This window comes from Peromyscus californicus, unplaced genomic scaffold (genome assembly GCF_007827085.1).
Source record: "Peromyscus californicus insignis strain IS unplaced genomic scaffold, ASM782708v3 Scaffold_12__1_contigs__length_115047231, whole genome shotgun sequence".
NCBI lineage: Eukaryota > Metazoa > Chordata > Mammalia > Rodentia > Cricetidae > Peromyscus > Peromyscus californicus.
The window spans coordinates 63,980,934-64,008,331 of NW_026294413.1; the positions used below are offsets into that span (position 1 = coordinate 63,980,934).

The 27,398-nt window shown below is 42.0% G+C and overlaps 1 protein-coding gene across 5 annotated transcripts in view; it reads left to right on the top strand.

Annotated features, from left to right (window-relative positions):
• The window catches only part of Atp8a2 (ATPase phospholipid transporting 8A2), a 563,932-nt gene that overhangs the window by 259,065 nt on the left and 277,469 nt on the right, over window positions 1-27,398 (top strand). For all 5 annotated transcript variants that reach the window (XM_052733058.1, XM_052733056.1, XM_052733061.1 and 2 more), the window contains exon 25: window positions 12,666-12,838. In XM_052733058.1, the coding sequence (XP_052589018.1) occupies window positions 12,666-12,838 (173 nt within the window). The remainder of the gene's footprint in view (window positions 1-12,665; window positions 12,839-27,398) is intronic.

The following is a 27,398-nucleotide window of genomic DNA, read 5'->3' on the forward strand; positions in this document are numbered from 1 at the left end:
TGGTTTTATTTATAAACTTAATAGTAGTACATGCCACTGCCTTTGTTAACTAGAGAGTGCCTTTTTAAAATAATGGAGTTAAAAGTTTTAGTCCTCAAGGGGCAGGAACTGAAGGAAGCTTGGCTACTTATGGTCATTTTCTTACACAGCATCAGAAGCTAGCATGGGCCGTTTGGGAAGCTGGCTGTATCATGAAGCAGGAAAGTCTATCAGTCATTGAAAGGACAGTGTGCCTCTTAGGATGTGCAGCTCATCTGTTCTGGCAGATGTTAACATGTGTTCCCATGTGCAGACAGTAATGTGATCTGTAGTGCTCTCCTTGCTGAGGTTCACCTTGCCTGCTTAGTCACATAGTTCCTTGAGAACACTCTACATATTGTAGTTGCCCAGAAAGCAGCCTCTGCCATAGTTTACTATATAAATTTGACTCTTGTTGTGTTTGGTTTGGGGGCTTTAACTTCCTCTAGGAATCAAGAGGTTTTAGACATAGTCAGCAGAATGACTGTAACAGACATGTTACAGGCAAAAAGTCTTACCCCTAAAAATGAAAGACATTGGTGATTATGTAGAAGTTCTTAGTGAAATTATTCCTACCAAGCGTGAAGATGCTAAATGTGGCAGATGAGTCACTATGTATCCACTGTCCAGTGTCTTCAGGATCACTGTGCCACCAACTGTGGGTCAGTCACTGCTCTAAGGAATCACAGTGGTCATCTTACCCTAGCTGAGTGACAGCTCTCATGTGCCACTGTCACAGTCTCCTTGCAGGAAGGTGACTCCTTATAGTCATTGGCCTGTAGGAAATGTTTCTCTAAAAAGAATTTCACATTTTCCAGAATTGCTTAAAGGACCCACAGTCCAAATTCAAATGGAAGTGCTTCTTAAACAATGTAGGTTTGTTTTGAGATCTTTCTGTACACAGCTATTTGAGAATATGTTTGCTTCTTGTGCAAGCAAGAGGATTCACAGATCTAAAATGAAAAATCTTGTTTGGGGGGAAGAAACCAAATGAAGAATATTTAGTTTGCTACTAATATCCTTTGGGAAGTGAAGCGCATATTTTCAGGGATTTCTTTTAAACTCAGTGGTTGGAGCTGTGTCAAATGCTGGTCACATTTTCCTTCGACAAACAGGGTGATTGATGGCTGTCAAACCCTGCAGGCCCCAAAGCACAAGTGAATGAATAGCATCCTTCTCCTTAGTGTTGTTTACCAATTCACAAGCAGGCACAGAAAATAAAGTGTCTTTAGTTACCACTTCCTAAATTTCTCCTCTGGAGTACCTTTTTAGAAAAATGAGAATTTCTTTAGAGAATTGAGATGAGGAGGAGGGAAAGGAAGAGGAGGAGGGGGAAGGGGAGGAAGAAAAGAAGGAGGAGGAGGAGGAAAGCAAGGAGAGGAAGGAGAAGAAGAGAAAAGAAAGAAGAAAAGAAGAAAAGAAGAAGAAGAAGGAGAAGAAGGAGAAGAAGGAGAAGAAGGAGAAGAAGGAGAAGAAGGAGAAGAAGGAGAAGAAGGAGAAGAAGGAGAAGAAGGAGAAGAAGGAGAAGAAGGAGAAGAAGGAGAAGAAGGAGAAGAAGGAGAAGGAAGAAGAAGAAGGAGAAGAAGGAGAAGAAGGAGAAGAAGGAGAAGAAGGAGAAGAAGAAGAAGAAGAAGAAGAAGAAGTAGAAGAAGAAGAAGAGAAAGAAGAAATCTAAAACCAAGATTCCCATTCACCATGCAATGAGGGTCTTTTTTTTTTTTTTATGTGCATTGATGTTTTGCATGCACGTGTGTCTGTGTTAGTGTCAGATCCCCCAGAACTGGAGTTACAAACAGTTTTAAGCTGCCAGGTGGGTGCTGGGAATTGAATCCAGGTCCTTTGGAAGCAGTGCTCTTAACTGCTGAGCCATCTTTCCAGCTCCATGCAGTGAGATTCTTAAGTGGGCCCTGTGTGTACAGTGAGCTAATCCATGATCTCTTTTTAGTTATATTTCTTGAAATCTCAGCCAAAGGAAATCCATTTACTTCAGTAAGCATTAAATGAAATTCAGGAATATATAATTACTAGTAGTTTAAGACTTCTGCTACATTATATAATCATAAAACATATATACAATAAATATATACTATTTTATTTTCAATTAAAATGGAAAACGATGTAACACGAATCTTAAAGGGTCTTATTAATAAAAAACTCAGAGCCGGGTATTGGGGTGAATGCTGAAAGATCAGAGAAACAGAACCAGCCACAGCTAACCTCACCTTGCCAATTCCTCAGCTGATCTGGTTTCCTCAGACTGAAATCCTCTGAGTCCTCATCCAAAATGAATCTCATCTGAACTGCTGCTAAAAGCCTAAAAGCTTAACCAGGCTCTAGTTCCTGGTCCTCACACCTTATATACCTTTCTGCTTCCTGCCATCACTTCCTGGGATTAAAGGCATGTGTCACCATACTGTTTCCAATGTGGCTTTGAACTCACAGATATCCAGATGGATCTCTGCCTTTGGAATGCTAGGATTAAAGGTGTGTGTGTCACCATTTTCTGGCCTCTACATCTAGTGGCTGTTCTGTTCTCTGACCCCAGATAAGTTTATTAGGGTACATAATTTATTGGGGAACACAATATCACCACATTTCCCCTTTTTTGTCTAAAATTAAAAAAAGCTTATAACTAATACAAGAAAAACTATATCCTATAAGTATATACGATATATACAGTCAAGAATTACATTAACAATGTCTAGTCCATTAACATTTGACAGATTCAGACAAATTTTTCATTACTTATCCTACTTAAAACAAGTAGTTCCTTTCTAAAAGTAGATTCAATAATCTCCCTTTTTATCTTATCATATCTATATGCTCTTTTTTAGTAGATCCAAAAATCTACCTTTTATCTTATCATTTCTATATATTCCCATTTTTCAGAGTAGATTCAATGATCTACCCTTTTCTATATCTTCTTTTTTCTTTTTCTTTTTTTAAACAAGAACCCTGTATCTAATCTCCTTCGTTTAGGTTTTTTTTTTTACCATTAACAATTAACTTATAACCAACCATCATAAACAATAACAATTATCCATAAGCAATTGAACGACCAAAAAACACCCACCCCAACTTTTGGGAATGTGGGCATCGTTTTCTTAAAATTACTTCCTGCTTTCTGGGGATGAAGACACCTTTAGGGGATCCTGAAAAGAAAATTTTGGGGTTAATTGTCACGTCCTGAGAGAGCTGGTTGTATCATTTGTCCAGTCTCTGCATAATGGGAAAGTGCAGGGCTTGTCTCAAGTCCTTGCTCAAGTTGTCTGTGAATCTGGATCATCTCAGCTAGCCATCTTGAAATTGTCCTGAGCAGTTTGTAGTCCAAAGCCAATCTTTTTTTTTTTTTTAATTTTTTTTTTTTTATTTTTCGAGACAGGGTTTCTCTGTGTAGCTTTGGAGCCTGTCCTGGAACTCGCTCTGTAGCCCAGGCTGGCCTCGAACTCACAGAGATCCGCCTGCCTCTGCCTCCCAAGTGCTGGGATTAAAGGCATGCGCCACCACCACCCGGCCCAAAGCCAATCTTTCCATGGTATTAATCAGCTTAATGGTTTTACCATAGTCCATGTGGAATCATTGTTGCCCTTTTGAACATTCCAAAGTTGCTGTTAGGTGTGGTCATGGTTCCCTGCAGATTTATTGATTGATTGATTGATTGATTGATTTTGTGCCTCCTCTATAGTTTGGAGCAATCACAGTCTGATAAATGTCTGTCTCTTGGAACCATGAACGTTCTTCCCTAGAGGAGAAAATCTTCACAGCAATTTCTTCCCACCATTTGTCTTGCCAAATTTTTCCAAACTGACCTTTGCCTATGCTTTCTTGTAACACGATGGTCCTGGCAATTGTTCTCTGAATGAGCAGCAGTAAACCTTTCGTCCCCGGTAACAGCATCGCTGCCACCATCAACAGGATGAGAAAGCGGCTGGCAACTGGGAGCAGCAGCCGCCACCTCCATGGTCCCACAGCCACCATATTCATCATCATTATTATCTTAGAAATGCAAAGTAAAACCAACTACTCATTGTAACACCACATAATCACCAGAAGAACAAAAATCAAATGCTGCATCCATGTTTTGGTAAAGATAAAGAATTACTAGGAAGTGTGATTGCTGGGAACCCAAAATGGCACATCCACTTTGGAAAAGTCTCACAGTTCCTGTAAAGTTAGAGATGCCCTGGCTTTGTGTCTTAGTAGGCTTTCTGTTGCTATGGTAAACTACCTGGAATAAACAACTTATAGAGATAGAAAATCTGTTTGACTTCGAGTTCCAGAAGTTTCTCTCCATGGCCAGTTGGTTAGTTGGTTTTGGACCTCTGATGAGGCAGTACATCATACCGGAAACACCTGGTGAGGTGACTGCTGAGCTCATGGTGGCTGACAGTGGAGGGATTACAGTCCAAATGTACCCAAGGATGAGCAGATAAACAAGTTGTGGTCTATTCTGTATTGGAGTACTACTCGGCCACAAAAGGGCTGGACGGTCTAAGGAAACAAGCAAATGTTTCAGATGAATCTCCAAACATTATGTTAATTGAATTGACCAGTCAGGTGGGTCAACTGTGTTTCTTTCTGTGTGATCTGAAAGAGGTGAAACCTAACTGCCAGGGTCAGGCCAGCAGGGGGCCTGGTGGTTATGCTCCGGACCTTGATTACAGGGCTGCCTAGCTTTGGAGAAGCTCACTTAAATGGGTCAGTGTTGTTGTGTACTAGGTTAGTTGAGCCACAGGAACACTAATTAACAACAACAACAATAATAAGTGATAGCAGTGCAGGAGTACATACTTTATGTGTTTTAAAAGTTATTTTAGTATTTTGTGTATTGGAGTGTTCAGCTTGAGTATATGTCTATGCACTACCATGTGTGTATCATGCCATCGGAGGCTAGAAGAGGGCATTGGATCTCCTGGGATTGGAGCTACAGACAGTTGTGAGCCATCAGTGTGTGTGTGTGTGTGTGTGTGTGTGTGTGTGTGTGTGTGTGTGTGTGTGTCAGTGTGCACGCGCACTAGCACATATGCTCTTACCACTGGGGATCAAACCTGGGTCCCCTGGAAGAGGAGTCAGTGCTCCTTGATGCTGTGACACTCTTGTAGAGAATTATGTCATTGTGTGAATTTAGTAAATAGGTTGATTTGGTCTGAGGAGATAACACTTTTTAGAATGAAAATAGAAACATTCTGTGGTAGGGAAGGATGGATGCTATAGGGAAGTGTAAAGTTGGGAGTTGGTAACATAGGAGTACCCAAGGGCACCAGAGTTAGCATCTGGTTAGGAGTTCTTGGTGTTGCCTGCTTCTTACCTGGTGTTCACAGGCAAGAAGCCAAATGTCTCCTGAAAAGGGTGAATCAGTTCTGGTGGAGTACCACCACCTTGTCTCCTTAAAATGATTAGAATTCTAGGAAGTCTCTGAATCTAACCCAGTTAACCAAGATTCAGTCTGTGTGCTTATGGACTTTACCTTCAGGGATAGTCATGCATGAGAGCAAAACAAACATCCTGAGCATAGAGGCCTGGTTCCCTTACTCCGGGGCCGACTTTGGCAACCTGGGACAGCCTACAATGGCTTTGTTGTGTAAGGGCTTCTGTTAAGTTTTCCAGACTTGCATTGCATCTGTTAGGTTCCCTAAATGCAAAGGCATCAAGCGCATCAGTACTACTGAGAAGGAGGTATGGTTTTCTTAGAAATGAATATGAAGAAAACGAACAGAAGAGGAATGGTAGGGAACGATGACCTCATCTACACCAAATGTGAGAGCTGGGCGATCAGAAGGATCTGAAGAATGGGAGGTGAAACAAAGAGGAAGGGTAGAAGCCTCAGCAGGGCACAGGCAGAACAGGGCAGGATGGGAAGAACAGCCACAAAACACAGCTGGGCCTGTGGACTCTGGGACATGCATCATCCTTAGATATTCATGTGCCCAAGGTCAGTTTGCAGGCTGTGTGCTCTCCACCTAAAAGACTAAGTGTGGTTTGATTGCATTCTGCAATGAAACCTGAACCCTCCTAGCTTTCGGGATCCTCAGCTCAGAGGCCCCCTTGGAATTCACAGAACATCAAAGTGACCGCTGAGGCAGCTGCTGCTCCCAGGGCTTCCAAGAAATCCTTTATGGCTCTGCTGAGCTCAAGGAGAGAAAGGGCCTCTTGCCTCCACAGATTGCAGAGCTGCTGAACAAAGTTGATTTTGAGGAAAGAACCTTGCTTGCTGCAGATTGGAAAGACTATAGCCAGGGTCTGACAGTGTTCCAGTCTCCTGGTTTGTTTACTAAATCTGAAGTGATTAACAGCTGAAGCACCTTAGGGGGCCTATCTGCTCATGGACTGAGCAAGTCTGTTCCTCAGTGGTACTCCAGGGACCACCAGATGAACCTGGACTTGGGGAATGTCTGCAGACCTTAGTGGTATTCCAGGGATCATCAGATGAACCTGGGGTGGGGCAGCATCTATAAATGAGCAACTGCAGAGCCATCCCTTGAGATGGCTGGTGGCATTGTGGTTTTATACAGTTTTATTTAAACACTGGAGAGGCAACCACAAGCATTGGCCTTGTGACAACACAGTCATTTTTCAGCATGACTAAGGGACAGTCATCAAGTGCAGTCACCTACTTTGGGCACTTAATCACATCTACCTTTAATCCTTAGAAAAATGAAATTATAGAACATAAATGAGCAGCTAGAAACATAAAGTTCAATATTAACACCTAGAAGGCAAATGCCAATTAAGAATGCTGGAATGTGTTTTATCCCTCTGCGAATGAACTCCCCTGCTTCAACTCCCTATGGCCCTCATAACAGCAAAGTCCATTGTAACTTTTAGTAATTGGTTTTTTTATTAAAATAAAAAGAGCACAGTATAAATTTTAGCAACCAGGCTAAGTAGGCATTAAAGACCCTGGGCTCCAACCACAATGCATAACATCATTCCTTGGGGAAAAGGATTCTAAGTGCTCAATAACTACCTTACAAATAGACTTTAGGATCATAGTCCACTTGAGAATAAGGAACTGTGCGCAATAGCAATACCTTCCATTGGCTCGCCCGAGAATGGCACCAAAGGGACCTATATTCTTCCATACATGTGTGGTGAACTCAGCTAGTCTGGGTTTGATCAAAGATTATTGCTGAGTGGACATGGAGAGCATGAGAGTTAAAACCAAGGAATATCCTCAAGAAAGTCAAGGGTAGAGCCAGGAGGATAGAGCTGCAGATGTGTAAGAAGTTTGAAATCTCCAAGGCGCGAAGGTGGTGTTGTGAATGGATAGAGTGGGGAGAGACCACTATGGAAAATGAGCGGAAGCTGTGGGCAAGAAGGCCACAAGGTAAGAAGAAAAACAAATTGAGGAACCAATCATTTTTTAAAGGCAAATACAGCTAAATGTGTCCCTGAAAGGAAGGCTGGGTAGACTATAAGGAAGTCAAATATTTTTCCATAGATATGAAAGGGGAACATATAGAATCAATGCCTAACTCTATCAGTTCATTTGTGAGTTGAGTATGTTCATAGCGCACCTGCCATGGCTTAGTGTGCACAAAGGTTGGCAAGAGGAGTTAATGACTTCATCAAGCTTGAGTCGGTGTAATTATAGCCAGCCACAGACGTGAACCAGAGCAAGGCAGTAAGGCAGGACATAATGGTGGCAACACACAGAATGCTCAGAGAATATTATGGTTGTCTGACTTAATCTTTACCTTTGTATACTTCTCATCATTTTTTAGACTTGTTGTCTTGGTTGCACAGTAAGATTCACAGTAGATTGCATAAAGTGTATATGCCTGTGTATCATGTTGTTTTTATTACCTAGGTAGAATGGTCGCTCCTCTGATGAGTAGATATGATTAGTTGATTAAAACAGAGTTTAGCTCATATAACTTGAACTAACGTGACTGAATTCTTTGGTGAATAGAATATAAAATGTGAAACATCTTAGTAGTGTTTGGTTCTCTCTTTAGAGAGGGTATCCACTGTATATGTGCAGTTGACTTTTAATACAGCCATGAGATGCCACCATCCACTTTTACATGTATCCCAGCTGCTGGAGCATTGTCCTGTCTTCCAGCTCTGTATTAGTGACTGCTACTGTGTGAATGTGTCCATTCAAGTTCATGTGTTGGTAATTTAATTCTTGGTAATAGTGTTGGAAAATAGTGTCTAACAATAGGTAATTGTGAATGGGCTAATGCCACATAGAAGAACTTAGGGCTTTAAGTTCTCTCTCTCTCTCCCCCTCCCTTCCTCCCTCCCTCCCTCTCTTTCTCTCCCTCCCTCTACCCCCCCCCCCATTGTCCTTCTGCCATGAGGTGACAAAACATGAAGGCTTGCCAACCAATGCTGGCCTCCTAATCTCGGACTTTGAGCCTCTATCATCATGAGCCCCTAAGTTCCTGTTCATGATAGACCTCCTAAACTAAGGTATCCCGCATTTAAAGCACACAGCTTCTCCCAGGCTCTGTAGCTTGCTCTGCATGTGGTTTTCTCCCGTGTGCTGTGCAGGCATCTGTAGCAGAGGTCTTCATTGGAAGGCTCTTCCAAACACTAACAGCATTGGTCCTCCGGTCGCGGTGGCCTTGTGGTGCTGTGCCTGTTTCATCCAAGTGTCTATGATGACAAGAACCCTGGAGCTCACCACCCAAGCAGCTGTCTGTGGGTGTAGTCAGCTCCTTCTATTATAGCAAAACCACCATGGCTGCCGAGGCTAGAATAGGCATTTTCTTCATGGTTCTGGGGACTGAGAAGTCCGTATCAAGGTTAGATGCTAGTTTTCAGATGGCCCTCATCTTACTGTGTCCTGCACATGATGGGGAAGAGGATGGAGAAAAAGGAGACAAGAGGTGAGGAGGGGAGGAGAGGAGAAGGGAGGGGAAGAGAGGGGAGGGGAGAGGAGGAGAGGAAAGGGAAGGAGAGGGGAGGGGAGGGGAAGGGAGAGGAGGGGAGGGGAAGAGAGGGGAGAAAAGGAGAGGGGAGGGGAAGAGAGAGGAGGGGAGAGGAGAGGAGAGAGGGGAGGGAAGGGGAGGCAATGCAAGCATGCTTCCATCTATTGCTGTCCAGAACCCCATCACAGGGACTCCACCCCTGTGATCTGATCGCCTCCTCCAGGCTCTGCTTTATAACAGGGCTTTTATTTAGTCTTTTGGGAGGATTCAAGGAACACCTTTTATGGTTAAGACCTTTGCTTCCTGCATTGTAAGATGGGAATAGACTCTCAAAAAGAGTGGATGTGAGTGCTGCTCTGGTCCAGGGCCTCTGTTGCTGTGGAAACTCCAGGACTTTTTCCAGGTCTTTCTTTTGCTTGCCTGGAGAAGGAAGGTTGTCCACATCTCAGAATCATAAATTTCCCAGGTGTTGTTTCTTAGACTGCTTTCTGCTCTACAGCAGAATACCCAGACTTAGTGCTTTATGAACAAAAGAAATGTATTTGGCTCATGATTGTATGGGATGAGAAGTCCTAGTCTGAGGACTGCATCTGGAAAAGGCCTTTGTCTTAGTTAGGTTTATTGCTATGATAAAACACCATGACAAAAACAACTTGGGGGGAAGAAAGAGATTCCTTCAATTTAAGTCATACTCCGTCACCAATGGAAGTCAGGCCAGGAACTCAAAGCAGGAACCTAGAGGCAGGAACTGAAGCAGAAGGCGCTGGGGGAGTGCTGCTTACCATAGTGCTCCTTATGCCTTTCTCAGCCTGATTTCTTATAGCATCCAGGACCACCAGCCCAGGGGTGACACAGCCCACCATGATCTGTGCCCTCTCACATCAATCATCAATGAAGAAAATGCCCCATAAGCTTGCTCACAGGCCAATCTGGTGGGGGCATTTTCTCAACTGGGATCCTCTCTTTTCAAATGACAGGCTCACATCAAGTTGTGGCAAAACTAGCCAGCACAGTCTTCTTGTGTCTTCCTAAGTAGAAGATTGGGAGGGAAGGGGATAGACAAGAGTGAGTCCCTTTTAAAAACACTCACTCTTGCAATACTTCTGTCGGTTCATTGTGGGGACAGTAACCTGATGACCCTTATTAGGTCCCACTTTTTTTTTTTTTTTTTTTTTTTTGGTTTTTCGAGACAGAGTTTCTCTGTGTAGCTTTGCGCCTTTCCTGGGACTCACTTGGTAGCCCAGGCTGGCCTTGAACTCACAGAGATCCGCCTGGCTCTGCCTCCCGAGTGCTGGGATTAAAGGCGTGCGCCACCACCGCCCGGCAGGTCCCACTTTTTGACACTGCCATATTGGGATGAAGTTTCCACATGAACTTTGGGGGCACATATAAACCATAATGTCACCTTTCTGTCATTCATTTTCCCACTGCTCATTCTTATTCTGAAAATGCCCTCCCAATTCCAGCCCTAGAGCCCCCCTTTCCCAGCTCCTCCCCCCTCACTAATGGTGTTCAGCAGCTAAAGCTGGAGCCTCTACCCCTCTAATGATGAAAGGCAACTAGTGTCTAGTCTACCCACATGCATAGTCTAGAAACAGTCCAAACATGAAAGCTGCCCTCCCTAATCGCACTCAGCGATGTCTCTGTATATGCTATGCCCTCATATGAAAACTGTGATCACTGTATCTCAGGGAATTTTATTTATCAACTTTTTTCCTTCTTGGGCCAAAGCATGTCCATGGGGCAGCCACTGGGATGGAAGGCACTGAGCTAGACTGTGGTCTAGCTCAGGACTATGTCCCAACAGTGATGTAGTCTCAGGACGGTTTCCTGTCCTGTATGAATAGACCCCTGACAAACTAGACCCCTGTCTTGTCAACCCAGGTCTTGGCAAAGTGGAAAAGATTACCTTCTATCCATCTAAATGCTAAAGGCCAGGTTGTTTCTATAGATAAACATAGCTGCTTCCTGGCTGGAGAGATGACTTAGCGGTTAAGAGCACTGACTGCTTTCCCAAAGGACCTCGTTTCAATTCCCAGCATCCACATGGCAGCTTACAACTGTCTGTAACTTCAGTACCAGGGGACCAACACCCTCATACAAACATGTAAGCAAAACATCAATGCACATAATATAAAAATAAGTAAATCATTAAAAAAATATAGATGCTTCCAAGATGCTTATTTGAGACTCAGAATGGTAGAACTAAGGATGAAATGCATAAAGTTTTATTTTTAATAGAAATCAGTGTAACTTTGACTGGGAGAGCATTGTTCTATTAATTATTCATCCCTCATTACAGTGTGGCAAGGCCTTCTCAGTGGTGGCCTTTATTCTCTGTCATGTGTTTTCCTCAATATAAGACTTTCCTCCTGAATAAATACTAGGAGTACAAGAAAGGGCTTCATTCAGTGTTAACTGTGTGTCAAACCCACGCTCGGTTCCTTATTTGGATCAGGTCACTTGTCCATAACTAAAGTGCTAGGAAGTTTTCCTAGCCTCATTTTGTACAGGAAGAAATGCCAGTTAAAGAGGTGAAGTATCTTGTCCAGTATCAAAGAGGTGGTAAGTGTGGAATTTGGACTAGAGCTAACTAAGTTATAGAGATTTTTATTAAAAAATAAGGTGTCTAGCCATAGTGTGCAGTTCCAGAGTATGTATCCTTACATGTCTTTCTGTGTCTTGGTATCTTATTGAGAATGAAAACTGGACAGAGAGAGTGGAAGCAGTTTCTCACTGCCAGCAGCAGTGAGCTTCAGTGTGACTAGGGGAGAAAAGTGCCTGTCCATTAAACTCTCTGCTTCCAAACCAAAAGTCAGGTTACCATAAGGTAAATTACATGAAAATGTAGCTTCATAGACAAAAGATCCATTGTCCAGAAAGAATAATTTTGGTGTATTTTTGTGCTTTCTGAATAAACATAAGCTGCATTTTTTTAATCAGCCAAAAGGTGCATTCTTATATTTGAGCCCATACATTCCTCCATACAAGAACATCTTTTATTAATTATGGGAATGATTCTCATGCTTTGCATGTAACAATAGACACCTCACAGTGTTTGTTCAGGCTGATGGCAGTGGTTTGGTTGGTATGAGCAGTTGAATTTGATTAGACGGTTTCTTCCATGTGAGAATGACCAGCTCATTTCTTATCTCCTTGATACAGGGAGACAACAGTATAATCTGAAGTGTTCAGTAGATGTGCAAGTTAATCTTCATGTGAACATTTTTTTTATATCATACCCCTTCTGGGTTGTTTAAAACTTTATCTTGTGCAAACTGAGAAATGATAGTGTTTGTCCTGTAAGTTCTGGTCATGCTTTTGTTAAGCATGTGTGCTTTTGTTGAGGTTCCTTTTTAAGAGCATTAAAAGAATGTATATGCATATATGTACATCATTACATACATACACACACACACACACACGTGTGTGTGTGTGTGTGTGTGTGTGTGTGTGTGTGTGTGTGTGAGAGAGAGAGAGAGAGAGAGAGAGAGAGAGAGTACATATATAGAGAGAGTGAGAGCCCCATTGGGAAGAGTTTTTGCATCACTAGATTGTACCCTTCAGCCAGATTGGATCTTTGTGAATATCATAGGGTCTCTCACTCTGATGATGCTTTACCCATCAATGAGCCAGAGAATGCATGCTAGTGACTGTAGCAAGTTGAACTGTGTGTTTTTCCTTGTCCCATCTTCTCATTTTAAGAAACTTTGAGTTTGCCTTTTATGTATGAAGCCCACAAACATCATCCTCTTCCACTTTTTCTAGGCAACACGGGCTGCCATCACTCAGCACTGCACGGACCTTGGAAATTTGCTGGGCAAAGAGAACGACGTGGCCCTCATCATCGATGGCCACACCCTGAAGTATGCGCTCTCCTTTGAAGTTCGCAGAAGTTTCCTGGACCTGGCCCTCTCATGCAAAGCAGTCATCTGCTGCAGGTGAGAATGCTTAGGTTGTGCCCAACCAATGATCTTGATGTGTCTGTGTTGTGGGCTTCTAGAGGAATCGATAAACAGAAAGTCTCGGCTTCAACTTCTATGTTAAAAATAGAAAAAAAAACTAAACAAAAATGTAGGTTTATCTTTGGCTGTTGATTCATAGATTTTTTGCTCAAAGAGCAAGTAGCTTTTATGCTTCTGTTTCTTATCACTCCATGGGGTGGTGGCATGCGAATTCAGGGTGAGTCTTCCATCCCCATTTAAAGCTCTCTGAAAACACCTGCACAGACACACCCAAAGACATGATTAATTATAGCAATAAGTGCTTCTTAACCTAGGCAAACTGACCATTAGAACTAACCATTACACCACTCAACCGAAAGTCTTCATTGGCTCTTATGGAGTCTGAGAAGACTTTTGAGGATGGCTGTTGCTGACATTGACTACACATAACATGGAGGTCCACTTCTGATAGAGATGTGAAAGTCGGAATTATGAAAATAATCTACTAGGAAGATAAGAGGCCATCATAGGTAAAGGGCCCATGATAACCAGAAGAGGGAAAAGCATGCTGGGAATCCTGTCTTCTGTAGTTTCTCATTGTGTCTAAGATGCTGAGTTTTAAGTGGGTGGGACCTGACTTCTATGAGTTCTTTTTTTTTTTTTTTTTGTTTTTTTGTTTTTTTTTTGTTTTTTGAGACAGGGTTTCTCTGTGTAGCTTTGCGCCTTTCCTGGAACTCACTTTGTAGACCAGGCTGGCCTCGAACTCACAGAGATCCGCCTGGCTCTGCCTCCCGAGTGCTGGGATTAAAGGCGTGCGCCGCCACCGCCGCCGCCGCCACCACCACCACCACCACCACCACCGCCCGGCGTATGAGTTCTTTAACACTAGAAATTATTATCATTCTACCTGATCTACAAGTGCTGGCCAGTCACTTCTGCCTGCCACCTGCACTGTTCATCAAGGAGCAATCCCCAGCTTGTCAGTGGCTGAAGCCAACAGTAGCACCAGGGACAAGAGGAAACCAGATGGACCAGCCTAGTAAGCTGCCAACAGGCTAACCCCTTATAGAGGCTTCCCTGGGGAAAAGTGTGTGCATCTGGGTTGCCAGGGGAGAACTGCAGGAGCAGGCTCCATCCTAGCCAGCTGCTCTGTGTTAAAGACAAACACCGTGTCCTCCCCTTGCATAGGCTGCCTTCTCCTGGCTGCGTGTGTCACACGGGCAGACCTTAGGATGGCACTAGAAAGAGCCTGAACTGCGATAGGCACCGAGAGTCGATCTCAAGTTGAATACAGTGACCGTCTCCTACGTAGAAGTGTTCATTAGAAAGTTCCAAGGTGGTTTCCAGCGTCCCTGCTCTCAGACATTTCTTGGCTGGTGTCACACTTCTGATTTAAAAATGGCAACAACAAAAACTGAGCACATACTTTATAAACAAAGCGTTCTGTTGCTTCACCTGTGTTCAAGATTGTAAGCCAAATTTCACATGTGACTTTGCGCACAAAGTTGGCCTTAATTCTCACTTTCCATGTTGAAAATATCAGCGTTTTTGAGTTACTCTTTTCTCTAAATGCAGAAGAAAAAGTGGTGGGGTTTTTTTTTCAGAAAAATAGTTTTCTGGGAAATGGTTAAATATTTTCTTTTCAATATGGATTTGTAGATGGTTGAATGTTATCATAATATAATATAATATAAGAATTCCTTCAAACTAAGACAGATTTAAGTAGTGAGAAGAGGACTCTCATCCCCCCCACACCCATACACACAGGTCCCCAGTAAGCCCAGATACTCCCAAAGATCTCGTCTCTACACTGAAAATGTCCCTGTATTCTAAGAGCAGTGGCCCCATAAAACACCCTCCAACCAGGCACAGAAGATGCTACTGTAGTCCCAACTACTCAGAGAACTGAGACAGGAGGATTGCTTGAGCCTAGGAGATCAAGCCAGTTTGTAGAACAGAGCAAAACCCCATCTCAGTCTAAGGCCCTTCTCACTGACGCTTTTGGGGCATTCAAGTGTGCCAGCCTCAACTGATACACGCCAAATACCTGCTCCATAATATTTAGGTAAATGAAAGTAAATTAGTCTTTGTTTATATAATTTTTGACCTTGGAAGTCTATTACATATTTTGATTAAATTATACTCAATTTTACTAATTACAGTTTGCTGTACTCCAGTATTTCCTGTGCAGTTAAAAATTTGCACAAGGTCCTTTGTAGTCAGCAGGGTAGGTGTCGTTCATTTTCCTATCAGGACTTTTAGATGCCACTGCATTGTTGGTTGACCTGTAAACTTCCACCCAAAGACAACTTCAGTTCTAAGTTTGATATTTGCATTGTACATTCTAGGTGCAGTGAGCAAGTGAGCCATCTTGCTGGCTGCTGATGGTTCTTCCCTGAGGTGATTTCTTCTGTGTCTGTAACATCTCTACCATCTCCACATATATATTATATCCCACTATTTCTGCTGTATTTCTGGAGGGCTCTGGATGTTTACCAGCGCTTTGGACATAAAACCTCTCATAGCCTCATCCACATGTCTTTTCTCTGTATGCGTCCCTCTTCTCAGTATTAACTTTACAGAGAACCTTACAGAAAGGGGCACATGGGGGGCAGGGGATAGTGTTCTAATTTAAATATGCCAAATGATGAAGCAATTCTATTCCCAGGAATAGACACACAAGAATTAAAAACAGACACTCAAACAAATGCTCATAAACATGTATTCATAGCAGCATTGTTCACAATAGCCAAACTGTGTGGACAACTCAAATATCCGTCAGTTCACAAATGGATAAGAAGAATGAGGTCTATCTATACGATAGTATTCAGCCATAGAAAGAAATGAGGCAGTGGTACATACTGCAATGTGATGAACTTTAAAACTATGCCTGGCAAAGGAAGCCAATTGCAAGAGAGATGGAACGTGGTGTTATTCCAACCCTGTGGAATATTGAGAGTGGACAAATCCATGAAGCTAAGCAGCTAGAAGTGAGAAAGAAGGCATTTGCTTTAGGACTACAGGCTTAGCTTTTGAAGATGATGAAATGTTCTGGAACTACCTGCAGAGGGTGGCTGTGTTGTGATTGCGCTAAATGAATTAGATGTTTATTCTTTAATGTGGTTAATTTTTCAAAGATTCATTTTCGTGTGTGTGTGTGTGTGTGTGTGTGTGTGTGTGTGTGTGTGTGTGTGTGTGCGCGCGCTCATGCGTGCGTACGCACACGTGCATGTGTGGGTACCTGCAGAGGGCCTCTCATCCCATGAAGCTGTGGTTATGGACAGTTGTGAGCCACTCAACATAGGTAGGAAACCAGACTCAGGTCTTCTGGAAGAGCAGCAAGAATCTTAACCATGGAGCTATCTCTCCAGTCCCGGAAGGGTGAATTTTATCACAATAAAATACATAATTTGTATTACACATACAATGTGAATAAAGGAATTTACCTAATTAAATTAAATATCACTGCATTAAAAAGAATGAAATATAGGTCGAATGAAAAAAAAAATGGTTCCTTGGCCATCCCCAGAGCAAGCAACCTGAACCTGGGACCTTTCCAAGCTACTAGGAGATTGTGGTGGGCAGTCAGGACCCAGACTGACATCCTCTCCAGCCAGCTTGCACACACTATCCCGCCCTGCCCAACGAGCCTCACCCACAGGCTCAGCAGAGTCCCAGACCTTTTCATACCTGCATTCTTTTCAGCTAAAAATGTATCAACGGTGTTGGGTTTTTCACCTCTGCCTCTATCTCTACTCTTCTAGTATCTACTGGTCCTCAGAGTTACTGCCCCCCACCTTGGTGGCTCCACTTTCCACTCCATTGTGAGAGTCTTTTGTTGACATCAGTAGCTACGGCTTCATACACAAGCGAGGAACCTTCTGCAAGACTAAGCCACATCCACAGATTATGAAATTGAGGTCAGAAATTCAAGGCATTTCATTGGTCAACCCTTCACAAGCATCCCTTTTTTTGTTTTTTTTTGGGGGGGGGCAGATTACAAATGAGTAAAATAAAAGTCTCAAAAAATTACTCTCTTGCACATGGTCTGAGATAGCAAGAGAAACGCTGGCATGAGGGTTGATCTGACTAATGCCAGGGCCTAGCCAGCTGGCTGTGCCTGTTCCTTCAGTCACGCATGCGTAATGCTGTCACTATTCCCAGTTTCACTAACAGTTGACCTCGTTTAGAGCTCTCCCCCTTCCAGTTTTACAGGATTTGTTGCTCTCCAGAGGGGGAATGTTGTGTAGAAAATGTGTAAGCCATTTTCAGTGTGCGCAAGAACGACTTCTCTGTTTTCTCTCCCCACTTTCCCCTTTCTCTTTGAAGCTCTTTGTTTTTGTCCAAATGGAAATAAATTTCATAGCAGAGACTAGTGGAGGGGGGGTGGTGAGCAGACTTTTGACCTCTCGGGAGCATTCAGAAATGTTAAGTGACTGTGTCTCATCAGGAAGAGAGTCATGAAAGGCTCATCAGTGTCTCCCATGTGAGGAAGTGAGCATGGCCCCTCCACAGACCCCTGCAAGTGCAGGTGACGGTGGTGGCCCCTCAGCAGTGCCTAGTTAGCAAGTATGATTTATGTCTAAGTATCTGGGCAGGAGATGAAGTGGAGACGAGGCCCACAGTGGGGTCTTAGTGGATGTGCATGGGAAGTATAGCAGAGGTCATCATTTATATTCTTGGATGTGTTTAGACTTCTGTCTCTCCGGATAGATTTAAACGTAAACATGTGAAGCCTGGTGTGAAGCCACAGAACAGAGACAGGAGTGAAAGGCAGAGGGTGCACTGGAGAGCTTAAAAGACTTTGCAGTTTATTTTCCTACCTAAGAATTATTTATATTTCTCCTAGAAAAGGAAATTAGAAAATAGAGATAAGCAGAACGGAAGCAGCATTCACAAAAGCGCAACTATCAGTCCAGCAACTATCAGTCCAGCAACTATCAGTTCACTCTTAAGAGCCTGGTGCTGTACTCTAGACTCTGCCTGTGAAAATGTGTTCTTGCGAGGGGCGGGGTGGTCCACAGGTGTAAACTGAAAGTGTGTGAAGTAATATAAAACATGTTCATAAGAGGCTGAATAATGAGATTGGAGTGCAGCTCAACAGCAAAACTCTGTACTCGCCTAGCGTGTTTGAGGCCCTGGGTTCAGCACACACACACACACACACACACACACACACACACACACACACACACACACTACTGAATAGCATTTCATTATTGTGACTGGTGCTATAAAGATCTTTTTTGCAGCTACACTGTTGGGAAAAACACTTGAGAATTCCCATTAAATGATAATAAGTCCAAGGGTGAGCCACTTAGAAATGTGTAACAAAATGTGCACCCTTCTGCCTGAGAAAGTCAAGTGATTTAGAGTAAGAGACTGTGGTGCCGGTTGCTTTGTCCTTGTTGGGATGAACTTGGTTCTGTCTGTTTAGTAGACAAGCCTGGATTCTGAGCCGCAGTTTTGTGACAAGATGGGTGTGTGTGTGTGTGTGTGTGTGTATGTGTGCACATATATATGTATATATGCTATATGTGTATGTGTATGCCAAACAAGATGTGTGTGTGTGTGTGTGTGTGTTTGTGTGTACGAACCAACTGTCACACAAAAATAGAACAATAATCTAAAAAGAGAAAAATCAACACATGCTGCTCTACTGAGCAGAAGTCCCCAGCTTTGAATACTTCTCATTCTCACAGCTGGCTCAGTCTTTAATCACGTTCTGAACTCAAGCCTGTCACACTCAGCCTGCGTCCAGAACCCCGTGCATCTGGCCTGATTACTCGGAATGACTTTTCTAAGTCATTTCTAATGTCTCTTCCCCCATTTAGCTTTTCACGTTAATAACTTCAGCTCGATAACGGGAAATCAAAACTCCAGGCGTTTTGCGTGTGGTATCCTTCAACCTTCAAGTGACATGCAGAATTATGTCCAAACAGAGTTCAGACGCAGTAATTAGAATTGTATCGTCAATCATGTTTTCATTGGCCTCCATGTTGGGAGGGATCCAGTCACACACTTGCAAAAATAAAACTTCTCCTTAGTGTCTTTCACGACGTGATTTCTCAGCAGTGTGTATGTCCAGCTGTAAGCCAGCTTCCTGGTTGGCATTTCAGTCCAAGGAGCATTATTAACTTGTCCAGGCTGCACACCTTCCTCTAGACTGTTTGTTCTGTGGCTTAGCGTATTTTCAGATTGTTGATTACGTGCAATTAAGGCAGAATTCATAGCTTGTCTTTTTTTTTTTTTAATTTAGCGCTAACACGGTGCTATTTGCGTGAAGGCAATTTTCTTTCATCTTTACTGGTTTTGATACTCTTCTGAGGATGTGCTCTCAGATGTGTTGTTTCTTGAATAAAAACCTTTTCTAAAATCTGAGAATTTTGAAAATATTTTCCCCATATAATTTACCAGTGTATCTCCAGAGTGAAAAATCAAACCAATGTTCATTTATTGGTCTATACAAACATAACTCATTTAAGCCACAGTAGGAACCTGCATAGCTTCCCTCTTTGAAATATTAATCCAAACTAGGAAAAGAGAATGATTTCTAAGTAATTATTGTCTACGGCCATACCACCCTGAACGCGCCCGATCTCGTCTAAGTAATTATTTCTGATGCTGAAAAATAAAAATTAATTTTTTAGGTCTAAAATAACATGTTTATAAAGAAAGGAGTATTTTCATATTAAATAATTCCTACAGCAAATACTTAATACCAACACTCTACAAGATCTACTCTTGGTTATTAGGGATTTTAGTTCCCTTCCAACCAAACATTACAGATTGTGTGTGTGTGTGTGTGTGTGTGTGTGTGTGTGTGTGTGTGTGTGTGTGTGTGTGAATCTGTGGAGGTTTAACCTGGGGCTTTGTGCATACAGTGAGCCACCCCTGCCAGAAAAGTGACACACTGTCCCTGGATATAACTCAGAGGAAAACTAGAAATGTCTTAGCATGTCACCTTGGATACTTCTTTGTTGAACTGACCTATAACTGACAAAAATACTGACAAATAGTGTAAGAGGGAGACTTGGAGAGACTCTTTTTTGAAAACCGTGGGACAGACCTGAGGTGAACAGCGAAACGGTTGTGGACACTCCAGGGCGAGCCTGACCCTTGGCGATGTACGGTGCTGCTAGGGGAACAGCCCTGGGAGACCTCTGCCTGTTTACTTTGGAGACAGTCATCTCACTTTCTTTTCTATGTTGGTCAGAAACCAGTTTATAGGGCACAAGGCCCTCAGGTGACTGTCACACCAGGCTTCTGCACAGAAGCAGTGTCAAGGAGGACAGGAGAAGCCTCAGAGCTCTTTCCCGGAGTAGTCTAGCAATGCCAGCAGTATCTGCTCGTCTCCACTGGCTCCGCTGCTGTCAACGTGTGGAACCACGTGCCTCGCCCCGAGAGCAAACTGGCAGGTCCAAGCTTTTCCCTGTGTTTTCCTGCTTCCTGGTTTCATGAGTGATGAATGCCTTGCTGCCTGTCATTCCTGTCAATGCTGCGTGCCAACGGGCACGGGGATGCCAGGCCAGACTGTGGTCCAAAGTGCTGAAGCAGAAGCTCGTCATTGCTGGTTGGCATTTCTTCCTACTAGGTAAACAGAGAGAGAGAGAGAGAGAGAGAGAGAGAGAGAGAGAGAGAGAGAGAGAGAGAGAGAGAGAGAGAGAGAACAGAGCTTAGTTAAACATGTGGAATATGTCATGAATATATATGCCCCAAGCCCTGCCTTTTGATGACGTTTGTACTTCAAGAGCGTTATTGTTCATTTTGCTACGAAGAGGGTCAGAATGTTCATCAGTACAAAAAGGTGTCATGTTAACTTTCATTATGGGAAAAAACAAGAAGCCCTTTCTCCTCACAGTGCTTTCTAACTGAGAGAATACAAGCACTTCTTACATTAATTGGTCCCAAAGAAAATTATGATTTTCATTTTCTGGTGTATACATCTGACACGTTGCCTCATGTACTGTTCCTTGAATTACTGACGTGCCCCTTTTCTGATTTCTCCAGCCACCCTGAGAACCACTGGGCCTTCTCCATCCCAGACGCTTTCGCGGCTTGTGGCTTCACTAGAATGCCCAGAAAGGCACTTAGCGACATGAAACCTACGCCCACCACACACTCCTCTGGTTTAAGCCTCATTTGTTTCACTTTAGAGACAGCACAGTGGCAAGGGAATGGTATTTAAGGGTTTTCCCCCATAAGTTTTTTACTATTATCATTATTTAATGAAATCACTTCATAGTAATGAATTCAAAACTACCACACCACTTGACGAAAGCAGCCACTAGACACATCCTAAATTCTTTTTTTCCCCAATCTAATGGGATTTTTATCTTTTAGTCTCTGTGTGGTAGATGAAGTTTATTGATTTACATATGTTGAACCATCTTTCTATCTCTGAGGATGACCACAAATTTGATCATGGTAAATAGTCTTTTTGATGTGTTCCTGAATTTGGTTTACAAGAATTTTATTGAGAATTTTTACAGCTATGCTCATAAGAGACATTTGTTGGGCTTTGTTTGTTTGTTTTGTTTTATTTTTTTATTTAAAAAAAATTTATTCATTTTACATATCAACCACAGATCCCCCTCTCATCCCTCCTCCCGATCCTCCACCCCCCCCACCTCATCCCCTCCTCCGAAAGGGTAAGTTCTCCCATGAGGGGACAGCAAAGCCTGGTATGTTCAGTTGAGGCAGGACCCAGCCCCTCCCCCCCTGCTTCAAGGGTGAACAAGGTGTCCGACTATAGGTAATGGGATCCAGAAAGCCAGCTCATGAGCCAGGGATAGATCCTGATCCCACTGCCAGTGGCCCCTCAAACAGACCCAACTACACAATGGTCATGCAGGTTCCATAGCTGTCAGTCTAAAGTTCGTGAGTTCCTATGATCTTGGTTCAGTTGTCTCTGTAGATTTCCCCATCATGATCTTGACTCCCCTTGCTCATATAATCTCTCTTCCCTCTCTTTGACTGGACTCCCAGAGCTCAACCTGGTGCATGGTTGTGGATCTCTGCATCTGCTTCCATCAGTTACTGGATAAAGGCTCTATGATGACAGTTAGGGTATTCACCAATCTGATTACCAGGGTAGGCCAGTACAGGCACCCTCACTACTATTGCCAGTAGTCTAATCTGGGGTCATCCTTGTGGATTCCTGGGAATTTCCCTAGCACCAGGTTTCTCCCTTACTCCATAATGTCTCCCTCTATCAAGATATCTCTTTTCTTGCTCTCCCACTCCATCCCTCCCCCATCTCAACCATCCCATTCGCTTATGTTCTCATCCTCCATCCCCTCCCCTCTACTGTCCCTCCTCATCTGTAGTTTACTCATGGAGATCTCCTCTGTTTCCTCTTCCCAGGGCAATCCATACGTCCCTCTTTGGATCCTCCTTGTTAGCTAGCTTGTCTGGAGCTGTGGGTTGTAGTCTGATTATCCTTTGCTTTATATCTAATATCCACTTATGAGTGAGTACATACCATGTTTGTCCTTCTGAGTCTGGGTTACCTCACTCAGGATAATATTTTCTAGTTCCATCCATTTACCTGCAAATTTCATAATGTCATTGTTTTTTACAGCTGAGTAGTACTCCATTGCGTATATGTACCACATTTTCTTTATCCATTCTTTGGTTGAGGGGCATCTAAGGTTGCTTCTAGGTTCTGGCTATTACAAATAATGCTGCTATGGACATAGTTGAGCAAGTGTCCTTGTGGTATGATTGAGCATTCCTTGGGTATATGCCCAAGAGTGGTATCATTGGGTCTTGAGGTAGATTGATTCCTAATTTTCTGAGAAGTCACCATACTGATTTCCAGAGTGGCTGTACAAGTTTGCACTCCCATCAACAGTGGAGGAGTGTTCCCTTTGTTCTGCATCCGTTCCAACATAAGCTGTCATCAGTGTTTTTGATCTTAGCCATTCTGACAGGTATAAGATGGTATCTCAGAGTCGTTTTGATTTGCATTTTCCTGATGACTAACGATGTTGAACAATTCCTTAAATGTCTTTTGGCCATTTGGGCTTTTTCTGTTGAGAATTCTGTTTAGGTCTGTAGCCCATTTTTTTTTTTTTAAATTGGATTGTTTAGTATTTTGCTGGCTAGTTTCTTGAGTTCCTTATATATTTTGGAGATCAGTCCTCTGTCAGATGTGAGGTTGGTGAAGATCTCTTCCCATTCTATAGGCTGTCGTTTTGTCTTATTTACTGTGTCCTTCGCCTTACAGAAACTTCTCAGTTTCAGAAGGTCCCATTTATTAACTGTTGCTCTCAGTGTCTGTGCTGCTGGTGTCATATTTAGGAAGTGATCTCTTGTGCCAGTGCATTCTAAGCTACTTCCTACTTTCTCCTCTGTCAGGTTCAGTGTAGCTGGATTTATGTTGAGGTCTTTGATCCACTTGGATTTGAGTTTTATGCATGGTGATAGATACGCATCTCTTTGCAGTCTTCTACATGTTGACATCCAGTTATACCAGCACCATTTGTTGAAGATGCTTTCTTTTTTTTCATTGTACAGTTTTGGCTTCTTTGTCGAAAATCGGGTGTTCATAGGTATGTGGATTAATGTCAGGATCTTCAATTCAATTCCATTGGTCCACGTTCTGTTTTTATGCCAATACCAAGCTGTTTTTATTACTATAGCTCTATAGTAGAGCTTAAAGTCGGGGATGGTGATACTTCCAGAAGTTTCTTTGTTGTAAAGGATTGTTTTAGCTATCCTAGGTTTTCTATTTTTCCATATGAAGTTGAATATTGTTCTTTCAAGGTCTGTGAAGAATTGTGTTGGGATTTTGATGGAGATTGCATGAGTTTGTAGATTGCGTTTAGTAAGATTGCCATTTTTATTATGTTGGCTCTGCCTATCCATGAGCATGGAAGATCTTTCCACTTTCTGGTATCTTCTCCAATTTCTTTCTAAAGTTCTTGTCATACAGGTCTTTCACTTGTTTGGTTAAAATTACCCCCAAGATATTTTATATTATTTGTGGCTATTGTAAAGGGTGATGTTTCTCTGATTTGTTTCTCAGCCCTTTTATCATCTGTGTATAGGAGGGCTATTGATTTTTTTTTAGTTATTCTGGTATCCTGCCACATTACTGAAGGTGTTTGTTAGTTGTAGGAGTTCCCTGGTAGAATTTTTGGGGTCACTTATGTACACTATCATGTCATCTGCAAATAGCAAAAGTTTGACTTCTTCCTTTCTGATTTGTATCCATTTGATCTCCTTTTATTGTCTTATTGCTCTAGCTAGAACTTTGAGTACTATATTGAATAGATATGGAGAGAGTGGACAGTCTTGTCTTGTTCCTGGTTTTAGTGGAATCGCTCCAGTTTCTCTCCATTTAATTTGAGGTTGACTGTCGGCTTGCTGTAAATTGCCTTTATTATGTTTAGGTATGTTCCTTGTATTCCTGATCTCTCCAAGACCTTTATCATGAAGGGGTGTTGGATTTTGTTGAAGGCTTTTTCAGCATCTAGTGAGATGATCATGTGTTTTTTTTCTTTCAGTTTGTTTATATGATGGATTGCATTGATAGATTTTCATATGTTGAACCATCCCTGCATCTCTGGGATGAAGCCTACTTGATCATGGTGGATGATTTTTTTGATGTGTTCTTGGATTTGGTTTGCCAGTATTTTATTGAATATTTTTGCATCAATGTTTATGAGGGAGATTGGTCTGTAATTCTCTTTCTTTGTTGCATCTTTGTGTGGTTTGGGTATTAGGGTAACTGTAGCCTCATAGAGTCTGGTAATGTTCCTCCTGTTTCTATTGTGTGGAACAATTTGAGTAGTATTGGTATTAACTATTCTTTGAAAATTCTGGTAGAATTCTGCACTGAAACCGTCTGGCCCTGGACTCTTTTTGGTTGGGAGAATTTTTTTTTTTTTTTTTTTTTTTTGGTTTTTCGAGACAGGGTTTCTCTGTGTAGCTTTGCGCCTTTCCTGGAACTCGCTTTGGAGACCAGGCTGGCCTCGAACTCACAGAGATCCGCCTGGCTCTGCCTCCCGAGTGCTGGGATTAAAGGTGTGCGCCACCACCGCCCGGCTGGTTGGGAGAATTTTAATGACTACTTCTATTTCCATAGTAGTTATAAGTCTAACTTAAATTGTTTATCGGGTCTTGATTTAATTTGTGTATATGGTACCTATCCAGAAAATTGTCCATTTCTTTTAGATTTTCCAATTTTGTGGAGTACAGGTTTTTGAAGTATGACCTGATGATTCTCTGGATTTCCTCGTTGTCAGTTGTTATGTCTCCCTTTTGATTTTGTTAATTTGGATAGTCTCCCTCTGCCTTTTAGTTAGTTTGGATGAGGGCTTGCCTATCTTGTTGATTTTCTCAAAGAACCAACTCTTTGTTTCATTGATTCTTTGTATTGTTTTTTTGTTTCTATTTTGTTGATTTCAGCCCTCAATTTGATTATTTTTTGCCATTTATTCCTCCTCAGTGAGTTTGCTTCTTTTTTCTTCTAGAGCTTTCAGGTGTGCTGTTAAATCGCTAGCGTGAGATTTCTCCAACTTCTTTATGTAGGCACTTAGAGTTATGAACCTTCCTCTTAGTACTGCTTTCAGAGTGTCCCATAAGTTTGGGTATGTTGTACATTCATTTTCACTGAATTCTAGGAAGTCTTTAATTTCTTTATTTCTTCCTTGACTCAATGGTGACTCAGTTGAGCATTATTCAGTTTCCATGAGTTTGTAGGCTTTCTGTAATTTGTGTTGTTGTTGAATTCTAACTTTAAGCCATGGAAGTCCATAAAATACAGGAGGTTATTCCAATTTTTTTGTATCTGTTGAGATTTGCTTTGTGACTGAGTATGGGGTTAATTTTAGAGTAGGTTCCATGGGGTGCTGAGAAGAAGGTATATTCTCTTGTGTTTGGGTGGAATGTTCTGTAGATATCAATTAAGTCCTTTTGACTCATAACATCTCTTAGTTCTCTTATTTCTCTGTTAAGTTTCTGTCTGGCAGACCTGTCCATTGGTGAGAATGAAATGTTGAAGTCTCTCACTATTAGCATGTGGGGTTTGATGTGCAATTTAAGCTTTAGTAATATTTCTTTTACATATGTGGGTGCTCTTGTATTTGGGGCATGAATGTTCAAGATTGAGACTTCATCTTGATGGATTTTTCCTGTGATGAGTATGTAATGTCCTTTCGGATCTCTTTTGATTAATTTTAGTTTGAAGTCTATTTGGTTATATGTTAGGATAGCTATACTAGCTTTCTTCTTAAGTCCATTTGACTGGAAAGACTTTTCTCAGCCCTTTACTCTGAGGCAGTGTCTGTCTTTGAGGTTGAGGTGTGTTTCTTGTATGCAGCAGAAGGATGGATCCTGTTTTCATATCCATTCTGTTAGCCCGTGTCTTTTTATAGGTGAATTGAGTCCATTGATATTAAGGCATATTAATGACCAGTGGTTGTTAATTCCTGTTATTTTTTGGTGGTAGTGTTGTATGTTTCCCTTCTTTGGGATTTGTTGGTGTGGGGTTACCTATTGCCTGTGTTTTCATGGGTATATCTAACTTCCTTAGGTTGGATTTTTCCTTCTAGTGCTTTCTGTAGGGCTATATTTATGGATAGGTATTGTTTAAATCTGATTTTATCATGGAATATCTTGTTTACTCTATCTATGGAGATTGAGAGTTTTGCTGGGTATAATAGTCTGGATTGGTATCTATGGTCTCTTAGTGTCTGTATAACGTCTGTCCAGGATCTTCTGGCTTTCAGAGTCACTATTGAGAAGTCAGATGTTATTCTGATGGGTTTGCCTTTATATGTTACTTGGCCTTTTTCCTTTGCAGCTCTTAGTAATTTTTCTTTATTCTGTATGTTTAGTGGTTTGATTATTACGTGGCAGGGGGACTTTTTGTGAGGGGGGATCCAGTCTATCTATTTGGTGTTCTGTAAGCTTCTTGTATCTTCATAGGCATTTCCTTCTTTAGGTTGGGAAAGTTTTCTTCTATGATTTTGTTGAATATATTCTCTGTGACTCTGAGCTAATATTCTTCTCCTTCTATTCTTATTATTATTAGGTTTGGTCTTTTCATGGTGTCCCAGATTTCCTGGGCATTGTGTGTTATGACTTTGTTGGCTTTAATGTTTTCTTTGATTGATGAATGTATTTCCTCTATTATATCTTCAATGGCAGAGATTCTGTCTTCCATCTCTTGCATTCTGTTGGTTATGCTTGCATCTGTAGTTACTGTACGTTTACTCAGATTTTCCATGTCCAGCATTCCCTTGGTTTGTGTCTTCTTTGTTGCCTCTATTTCAGTTTTTATGTCTTGAACTATTTCCTTCACATATTTGATTGCTTTTTCTTGGTTTTCTTGGCTTTCTTTAAGGGATTTATTGATTTCTCCTAATTTTTTTGTTTTTCTTTTCCTCAATTTCTTTAAGGAAAGTTTTCATTTCCTCTTTAAAGACCTCTATCTTCTTATTAAAGCCATTTTAAGGTCATTTTCTTCTGTTTCTTGTACATTGGTTATTCAGGTCTTGCTGGTGTAGAACCACTAGGTTCTGGTGGTACCATATTGCTCTTTATG